The 10,554-nt window shown below is 40.8% G+C and overlaps 1 protein-coding gene across 2 annotated transcripts in view; it reads left to right on the top strand.

Moving 5' to 3' along the window:
• Window positions 1–8,825, top strand: part of LOC139748646 (uncharacterized) — a 170,472-nt gene extending 161,647 nt beyond the window's left edge. The window contains exons 14-15 of one of the 2 annotated variants that reach the window (XM_071661893.1): window positions 981–1,485; window positions 6,784–7,154. In XM_071661893.1, coding sequence (XP_071517994.1) covers window positions 981–1,485; window positions 6,784–7,010 — 732 coding nt within the window. In that variant the 3' untranslated portion in view covers window positions 7,011–7,154. Of the gene's footprint in view, window positions 1–980; window positions 1,486–6,783 lie in introns of both variants that reach the window. The other variant, XM_071661894.1, reaches the window with a different exon arrangement.
• The last annotated feature ends 1,729 nt before the right edge of the window (window positions 8,826–10,554 follow it).

The following is a 10,554-nucleotide window of genomic DNA, read 5'->3' on the forward strand; positions in this document are numbered from 1 at the left end:
AATTGGTTTGGACATATGGAGAGAATGAGTGAGGAAAGATTGACAAAGAGGATATATGTGTTAGAGATGGAGGGAACAAGGAGAAGCAGGAGACCAAATTGGAGGTGGAAGGATGGAGTGAAAAAGATTTTGAGCGATCAGGGCCTGAACATACAGGAGGGTGAGAGGCATGCAAGGAATAGAGTGAATTGGAACATTGTGGTTTACCGGGGTTGATGTGCTGTCAGTGGACTGAACCAGGGCATGTGAAACATCTGGGGATAAACCATGGAAAAATTTGTGGGGCCTGGATTTGGAAAGGGAGCTGTGGTTTTGGTGCATTGCACATGACAGCTAGAGACTAAGTGTGAACAAATGTGGCCTTTTTTGTCTGTTTTTCTGGCACTGCTGCACTGAAGCAGGGGTAGCAATGCTGTTTCCTGTCGGGTGGGGTGGCGCCAGGAATGGATGAAGGCAAGCAAGTATGATTATGTACATGTGTATAAATGTATATTTCTGTGTATGTGTATGTATATGTTGATATGTATATGTATATGTTTGTATATGTGCATTTATGTATATATATGTGTATATGAGTGGATGGGCCATTCTTCGTCTGTTTCTTGGCACTCCCTTGCTGATGCAGGAAACAGTGATTAAGTATAATGAATAAACATGTAGGTTAATACACACTGCCTGCAAGTGTGTCAGAGTGAGAAGTTCATTGACTTGACTGTACTCCCTTTCATTGTATGCGGATGAGTGAGTGAGAAATCACCTTCAAAGAGGCTGTATCATCATTGGCCAGAAAGTAAGGTAGTCTTGTTGAGGGCTTTCTTAGTTCAAAGGAGTCCATTATTTCACTGCTGTGTGGAGCACAGACGTGAAGCTGCAGGAACCTCATAAAAACGGTCCTGGCATTGAATAATATTAATGATATGCACATCTGTTTTTTCATCTAAGTCTTTTCATATATGCGGTTCACTCTACAATTATTACAGATGGACATGAGTGATGTTTGTGAAAATATGTGCACCTCCTCACTCATCGTGGAACTTCCAGCAAGCAGGAATGTGTCAGTCTTGCCTGCTTCCTTGCCCCAGAGCCTTCCTCCAGCCTCCTCGGTCACCAGTGAAACAAGCGAATCATGTTACTTCTCTGTCACACCAACACACGCGTCCTCCAGTGTTGTTAGAGAGAGGGGATTGAATAAGGTCATCTCACCAAAGGACAGACCCGTGAACAGTCAGCCTTTGTTCTTCAGCTCACCACTCCCTACCAGCCTTTCGTCACACATACCAGTCAACACACCTGTAAAGAACATAGAAACCTCCTCTGAATCTGTCTATAAACTCAGCCCAATCTTCCATTCTCAGGGGGTCAATCCTCCAGAACCCAGTATGTACCAGCCAGCAGGTGACAGCTGTGCTTTCATGGTTGGTGAGAATCCAGAAGACAGAAGGATAACAGGTGGAGCACTTAGCCTTTTTGGCTCACCTGAAACACGTAAGTTATTTTCATTATTATATATAACCTTAAGAAACCTTTTGTGGAGTTCCTGCTGCTTTGAGGCTGTGTTGTAACCAGAAGCAGGAAGTAATGGACTTTTGTCAGAGTAAGAAGTTCATTGACTTGACTGTACTCCCTTTCATTGTATGCGGATGATACAGCTTCATCGAAGGTGACTTTTTCACTTGCTGTGTAAACACTAAGTGGAATCTGGTAACATCACTTATTTTCACCATATTTGTGGGTGGGAAAAGGATTGTCAAAGTGAGTGAGTTTAGAAAAGACACTTGTGAGAGAGACTGAGTGTATAATGGCAAAATGTGAAAATAAATGAAGTTGGGGAGTGGGTGAGGAATGAGAGGTAAATGTTTAGGGAAGCACTACTTACATATGTGAGAGAAATATGAGACATGCAGAAGGTGGGAGGTGGACAGGTGAGAAAGGGTACAGTGTGACAGGATGCGGAGTTTGAAACAGAAAAGAGGTGTATGGACTTTATTTACAGGGAAGGAGTGTAGGTGATTGGGAGACATGCAAATGTAACTAGCAGGAGTTCAAGGAGAAGGTACAGAGGCTAAACAAGAGTTTAATGAGAGTTGGGGTCTGTGAATAGCAGCAAACTTTAAGGAGAATAAGACAGTGTTTTGGAAGTAGTTTGCAGTTTCAAAGATAATATGAAAATGTTTTAGAAGGAAGTTACAGTGTCAAAAAAAACGAGGGAACAAATGGGAACATTGGTGAATGGGGCAAATGGGGAAGTGGTAATAGGCAGAAACAAGATGATGAAGAGATGGTGAGTGTATTTGGAAGGGTTGTTAAATGTGTCTGATGATGGGGTGGCAGATGTGGAATGTTTTGGATGTGAGAGTCATGGAAAGTGGTTTGGTGAAAAGAGAAGAGGTGGTGCAAAACAATTTATATGACAAAGCACAGTAAAGTAGCTGGAGTGGATGGGATTGCAGTTGAATGTCTTAAGAATTGGGTTGATTGTGTTGTAGATTAGTTAGTTAGGGATTCTCACTGTATATATGGCCTTTGGCAAGGTGTCTGAGGATTGGTGAAATGCCTGCATAGTGCCACTATATAAAAGCAAGGGGAACAAAAAAGTATAAGCTGGTTCAGTGTACCTTATAAGTTGTATAGGAGAGTGGTGATTGAAAGGATATTGCCATGCACAAAGTTTTAGATTGTGGAGGATCCGTGTGCTCTTAGGAATTGTAGAGGATATGTGGATCAGGTGTTTCCTTTGAAGAATGTATGCAAGAAATACTTAGTGAAGCACTAGGAACTGTTTGTGGTGTTTACAAATGTAGAGAAAATGTATGAAAGGGTTAATGGAGATACTTTGTGGTTGGTGTTACAATTATCGAGAGAAAAAGTCATGTTTGAGCAGGAAGAGTGGAGGGCGAGTGGTTCCAGGTTAAGGAATAGATCTGCAGCAGGGATGTGTGATGTCAACAAGGTTGTTTAAATTGTTCATGGATGGGATGGTGAGGGAGGTGAAAGCATGGGCGTTGGAGGGAGGAGCAGGTCTGCGGTCTGTCAGGAGTTGGGAAGTGAGGACTTGGAAGGTGTGTCAGTGCTTGTTTGCTGATGATGTGGCATTGATGAGACATTCAAATGAGAAACTCCACAAGTTGGTTTCTGCATGTAGGAGTGTGTTTGAAAGAAGAAAGTTGATGGTAAGAGTGAATAAAAGCAGGATTATTTGGTTTAGCAGTGCAAAGAGAAAGGTTGGTTGGGGTGTAAGTTTGAATGGAAACCTTGGAGGAAGTGAAGTATTTTTGATACCTGGGAGTGGGCAAAGCAGTGAATAGAACTGTGAGAGGGGAAGTGAGTCAGTGGGTGGGTGGAGGGTCAAAGGTCAAAGGAGTATTGAGGAATGTGTGAAAAGAGAGGTCACTATCTGGTGGAGCAAAGATGGACCTATGTATCTATCTATCTGTATCTCTGATGCCTGTTCCCAACTGGCACTCCCCAAGGGGTGGCCACATCAATAGTCTCCATAACTAGTGAACTCCAGTGGCACTTCTTAGCCTTTATTGCCTCTCCCTTAACAGGCCACTTGCAATGGGCATCTCTAGCACAGTGTCTGCAAAGGCTCTTACCTTATGTTCCTACTGACTACTATTACTTGATGCATCTGCCTAGTCTTTAGATTGTTCATGGATGGGATGGTGCTAAATTTTCCTACCAACTACTACTATCTGTTCCTCCTAACATTTTCCCAAAAGGCAGGGCTAGTGTGTAGTGCTGACCGCCAGAAAATCAAGAGATACGAAGATTGAGTTTGTGAATTAAGTGTTGTCAGGTGTTACGTATGACAAGGAGAGAATGTATGTTTGTAGACAGGTGAACATGTATGAAGATATAGTAATTTAGATGATGTTACTCCTGATCTTTATCCTTCTTTTCATCTTTTTCCTCTTGCTTCTTCCATTCCTGATTCTCTCTCCTCCGACGGATATTTTTTCCCCTCTTTCCTCAGCAGAAAGCATTGAAATAAAGTACACCAAATATTGTCAATGAAAATATATATTTATTTATTTATATTTATTCATTTTGCTTTGTCGCTGTCTCCCGTGTTGGCGAGGTAGCACAAGGAAACAGACAAAAGAATAGCCCAACCCATCCACATACATATGCATATACATACGCTTCCACACATGCAAATATACATACCTATACATCTCAACGCATACATATATATACACACACACACATATACATATATATACACATGTACATAATTCCTACTGTCTGCCTTTATTCATTCAAATCGCCACCCCGCCGCACATGAAATAACAACCCCCTTCCCCCTTATGTGCGCGAGGTAGCGCTAGGAAAGACAACAAAGGCCACATTTGTTCACCCTCAGTCTCTTGCTGTCATATAATAATGCACCGAAACCACAGCTCCCTTTCCACATCCAGGCCCCACAGAACTTTCTATGGCTTACCCCAGACGCTCCACATGCCATGGTTCAATCCATTGACAGCACGTCGACCCCAGTATACCACATCGTTCCCTCCTGCATGTTCAGGCCCCGATCACTCAAAATCTTTCCACCTCCAATTTGGTCTCCCACTTCTTGTTTCCTCCACCTCTGACACATATATCCTCTTGGTCAATCTTTCCTCACTCATTCTCTCCATGTGACCAAACCATTTCAAAACACCCTCTTCTGCTCTCTCAACCACACTCTTTTTATCACCACACATCTCTCTTACCCTATTATTACTTACTCAATCAAACCACCTCACACCACATAATGTCCTCAAACATCTCATTTCCAGCACATCCACTCTCCTCCGCACAACTCTATCTATAGCCCACGCCTCGTAACCATATAACATTGTTGGAACCACTATTCCTTCAAACATACCCATTTCTGCTTTCCAAGATAATGTTCTCGACTTCCACACATTCTTCATTGCTCCCAGAACTTTCGCCCCCTCCCCCACCCTATGATTCACTTCCGCTTCCATGGTTCCATCCGCTGCCAAATCCACTCCCAGATATCTAAAACACTTCACTTCCTCCAGTTTTTCTCCATTCAAACTTACCTCCCAGTTGACTTGTCCCTCAACCCTAATGTACCTAATAACCTTGCTCATGTTCACATTTACTTTCAACTTTCTTCTTTCACACACTTTACCAAACTCAGTCACCAGCTTCTGCAGTTTCTCACTTGAATCAGCCACCAGTGCTGTATCATCAGCAAACAACAACTGACTCACTTCCCAAGCTCTCTCATCCACAACAGACTGCAAACTTGCCGCTCTTTCTAAAACTCTTGCATTCACGTCCCTAACAACCCCATCCATAAACAAGTTGAACAACCATGGAGACATCACACACCCCTGCCACAAACCTACATTCACTGAGAACTAATTACTTTCCTTTCTTCCTACACGTACACATGCCTTACATCCTCAGTAAAAACTTTTCACTGCTTCTAACAACTTGCCTCCCACACCATATATTCTCAATACCTTCCACAGATCATCTCTATCAACTCTATCATATGCCTTCTCCAGATCCATAAATGCTACATACAAATCCATTTGCTTTTCTAAGTATTTCTCACATACATTCTTCAAAGCAAACATCTGATCCACACATCCTCTACCACTTCTGAAATCACACTGCTCTTCCCCAATATTTTTTATTTATGGCTTGATAAATACTTTTATGATAATTCTCAAAAAATAAGTCTTCAAGTATAACATCATAGCATGCACATATTTCAGCTTCTTTTCTGTTTACAGAATAGCAGCTAAAAAACAACCTGCCAATAATATCTGGTGAATGTAATTAGATCAAAATTTATTTCCCATTCATCCTTTCCCATAAAGTTAACATGGCTCTGTATTCTTCCTATAACTTTTGCCATTCTTTCATTAGCTACAGCATTTTGTTGTCGGTTGATATGCCAGAGGGAGTAGTGGTTCGAGAGATCATCTCTATCAACTCTATCATATGCCTTCTCCAGATCCATAAATGCTACATACAAATCCATTTGCTTTTCTAAGTATTTCGCACATACATTCTTCAAAGCAAACATCTGATCCACACATCCTCTACCACTTCTGAAATCACACTGCTCTTCCCCAATATTTTTTATTTATGGCTTGATAAATACTTTTATGATAATTCTCAAAAAATAAGTCTTCAAGTATAACATCATAGCATGCACATATTTCAGCTTCTTTTCTGTTTACAGAATAGCAGCTAAAAAACAACCTGCCAATAATATCTGGTGAATGTAATTAGATCAAAATTTATTTCCCATTCATCCTTTCCCATAAAGTTAACATGGCTCTGTATTCTTCCTATAACTTTTGCCATTCTTTCATTAGCTACAGCATTTTGTTGTCGGTTGATATGCCAGAGGGAGTAGTGGTTCGAGAGGAGCCTTTTGCTTTACTATCATGTTTCATTCTTTAGTAGTGGGTTAGACCCTTCCACTTTACTATCCTGTCTCCCTCATTATTAGTGGATGAGGAGGAGCCTTCTGCTCTTACTTTCCTGTCTCCATCTTTATAGATTATGAATTTAGGATCACTGTCCTACAGTAGATATACTTGTCAGATACCATAGTTATTTAGGTATCTTGCTTTCCTGTGCATCCCATATTGTTCTCTTCCTCGTAATTATCATCTTCCTTATCCTTCTTTATCTTTCTTCTAAGTGGAACCCTGCCAGAATTGCTTCATATGCATTTCTTACACATCAAAACATGTCCACAAACCCCATACTTTTAGCTATTCCTTTAATGCTTCTTCCTTTCAGAGAGCTCAGTGGAAGGCTCTGCTCAAGAAAACACTGTCAGTTTTTCACTCTTTGGTGAGCCGTCATCTCCAAGGGCAGAGGGAGGTAGCTTCTTTAACTTTAACTTTGGAAATGATTATAGTAACAGCCAAGATTCTGGATGCTCTGGGTTTTTCTCTTCACTCTTTGGCAGCCCTAACCAGACAACAGGTTCCTCCCAGGATGGAGCAGGATTCAAATTATTTTAAAACAATCAAAAGGTGTTCAAATGGTCTTAGAAATAGCCCAACCCAAAGAAAAAGTTTCCTAACAGGAAGATGCAGCACTCAAGCTGTTTTTGAAGTTGTCAGAATGTATTCAAATGTTGTAGGACTAGACCAGTCTAGACAACAGGTTCCTCACAGGAAAAAGCAGGATTTTTACTGTTTTAAGAGAGCCAAATTGTGTTCACATGTTATAGGACTAACTGTGAGAATTGAATCTTTGCCTAGTAACTTTTACTTGTGTGTCAGATAGCAGGACTTAACTGGCACATGATGTTTCAGGATATATCAGGCATTTTGTTATAAACTTACTTATTAGAAAGTTTGTCATCTGATTTCAACTCTTATTTTCTGTTGCCCAGAATGTTTTTATGTAGAGGAAATTATAATGCTAATTCTGTTTAGTACATCAACAAAGTCACATGGAACTATATTCAGAAGTATATGTTATGATGGATGAAGTATATCTCTTTTTCTTAGTGTTACACAGGATGTGTGCTGTGGTATAAAATATATATGGACTGCATATTCCCAATTTCAAGCTAGCATGGATGGTACTTTCCACTGGATTATGTTCTTTTGTTATTTTTCAGTATTAACAGTCATGATGTTTTGGGTTGAGATAAACATCACGTACTGGGATGATTTGCCTCAGTTTCTTATGAGAAAAATTCTATTATTTTTATAACTGGTTTATTTGAAGGGAATTTTGTAGGTACAGTAGGGGTGAGGGTCAAGTCAATTGGGAGGTGAGTTTGAATGGAGAAAAACTGGAGGAAGTGAAGTGTTTTAGATATCTGGGAGTGGATCTGTCAGCGGATGGAACCATGGAAGCGGAAGTGGATCATAGGGTGGGGGAGGGGGCGAAAATTTTGGGAGCCTTGAAAAATGTGTGGAAGTCGAGAACATTATCTCGGAAAGCAAAAATGGGTATGTTTGAGGGAATAGTGGTTCCAACAATGCTGTATGGTTGCGAGGCGTGGGCTATGGATAGAGATGTGCGCAGGAGGATGGATGTGCTGGAAATGAGATGTTTGAGGACAATGTGTGGTGTGAGGTGGTTTGATCGAGTAAGTAACGTAAGGGTAAGAGAGATGTGTGGAAATAAAAAGAGCGTGGTTGAGAGAGCAGAAGAGGGTGTTTTGAAATGGTTTGGGCACATGGAGAGAATGAGTGAGGAGAGATTGACCAAGAGGATATATGTGTCGGAGGTGGAGGGAACGAGGAGAAGAGGGAGACCAAATTGGAGGTGGAAAGATGGAGTGAAAAAGATTTTGTGTGATCGGGGCCTGAACATGCAGGAGGGTGAAAGGAGGGCAAGAAATAGAGTGAATTGGAGTCATGTGGTATACAGGGGTTGACGTGCTGTCAGTGGATTGAAGCAAGGCATGTGAAGCGTCTGGGGTAAACCATGGAAAGCTGTGTAGGTATGTATATTTGCGTGTGTGGACGTGTGTATGTACATGTGTATGGGGGGGGGGGTTGGGCCATTTCTTTCGTCTGTTTCCTTGCGCTACCTCGCAAACGCGGGAGACAGCGACAAAGTATATAAAAAAAAAAAAAAAAAAAAAAAAAAAAAAAATTCTTAATTTGAGATTTGACTGATTTTTCTTCGTGTCCAAACACAGTTGTAAAAAACACAATTGGCACATTTTCAAATTTGATTTTTCCAAAGAGTTATCCAAAAGGAAAGAATTGTGATAAATCTTTATAAAGATATTTCATGTAGTTTTTTGTTTTCACAAGATCATTATGAAAAATGTATATTTGAATTATCAAATAAAGAACAGAACACCCACCTTCCACAACCTTGGACATAATTCACCTGGGTAAACTTGTAGATAGTTTTGTGAAATACTAGTGGTACCAGGGAAGCAGCTCTGAAACCTTCTACTTTACTTTCTTATCTGCACCCATGCAGATTACGAATTTTAGATTCAATAACTGTCCTCCAACAGACAACCTCATCATGAACCACCAGATCTGTTATCTGGTTTTCCATTGTATTTCATACCTAGGCATTATGTTGCTTTACCTGTTAAGAAATTAGATTAGTGATGGCCAAGGGCAGGACACTTAAGGAAGGAATTGAAAGTATTGTTGGAAAGTAATGATGAGCCTGGAAAAGGGGCAATCACGAAGACTAAGAATGAGTCTGACCCACAGGTTGGTAAGTATTAAGCTTGCAAAGCTGTTATGAATGACTGCAGGCCACATTCTCAAGAGAGAGAGCTTAATCATGAATTAAGTTACCCATTCTAAGTGATCTTTAAAGGGAAACAATAGTTTTAAAAACAGACAGACAAGTGCTAAGTTTAACATATTAGCTGTAAAAATGAAGACAGACTACAGTATGAACTTAGTTGAACTACAAGAATAAAAAGATGTGGGTATAATGATCTCCAAAGACCAGAGGCCAAGTAGGCTGTGCAGAAAAGGCATTTACAGAACATCAGACTGAGGAGGATCAATATGCTTTCAGGAGTGGTAAAGGATGTGTGAATCAGGAATTTACATAAAAGAATGTGTGTAAGAAATACTTAGAGAAACAGAAGGATTTCAATGTAGCACTCATGGATTTGGAGAAAACATATGACAGGCTTCACAGAGATGGCTTGTAGAAGGTCTTACAAATATATTGTTTGGAAGGAAAGCTACGAGAAGCAGTGGGAAGTTTTTATCAAGAGCGTAAGGCATGTAAACGAGTAGGGAGCGAGGAGAGAGTGGTTCCAGGTGAGGGTGGGTTTCCAGCAGGGGTGTGATGTTACCATGGCTGTTTGTTTATAGATGAGATGGAGAGGAAGGTTAATGTAAGAATCTTGGAGAGAGAGAGAAAGGCAAGTATGCAGCCTGTAGGAAAGAGGAGACTTGAGAAGTGAGTTGTTTTTTGCTGATGACTCAGAAATAGTGGCTGGTTTGCGTGCAAAGCTGCAGAAGTTGGAGACAGAGTCTGTGAGGATGTGTGAAACAAGGAAATTGAGGGTAACTGTGATTAAAAGCAAGGTTATTAGGTATAGCAAGGCAGAAAGACAGTTGAAGTGTGAGTATGAATGGAGAAAATGTGGAGAAAGTGAAGTGTTTTAGATATTGTGGGGTGTGTATGGCAGTAAATGAATCCATGGACGTGGAAATGAATCATAGGGTGGGGGAGCCGGTGAAGGTTGTGGTAGCAATGAGGAATGTGTGGAAAGAGAAGTCATTCTCTGAGAAGGCAAAAATCGGTATGTTTGAGGGTATAGTCGTCCTGATGATGCATAGTTGTAAAGGTGGGGTATACATGAGTGTGTGCAGAGGAGGGTGGAAGTGGTGAAAATGAGATATTTGAGGATAATATGAGGTGTGAGGTGGTTTGATTAAGTAATAAGAGCATAAGAGAGAGGTGCAGTAACAAGAAAGGTGTGGTTGAAAGAGCTGATAAGGGTGTGATGAAACAGTTTGGACATTTAGAGCAACTCAGGGAGAAGAGGTTGCTGCAGAGGATATATGGGTTAAAAGTAAGGGGGACAAGGAGAAGGGTGAGACCTAATTC

The sequence above is a fragment of the Panulirus ornatus genome, chromosome 5 (assembly GCF_036320965.1).
Source record: "Panulirus ornatus isolate Po-2019 chromosome 5, ASM3632096v1, whole genome shotgun sequence".
Taxonomy (NCBI): Eukaryota; Metazoa; Arthropoda; class Malacostraca; order Decapoda; family Palinuridae; genus Panulirus; species Panulirus ornatus.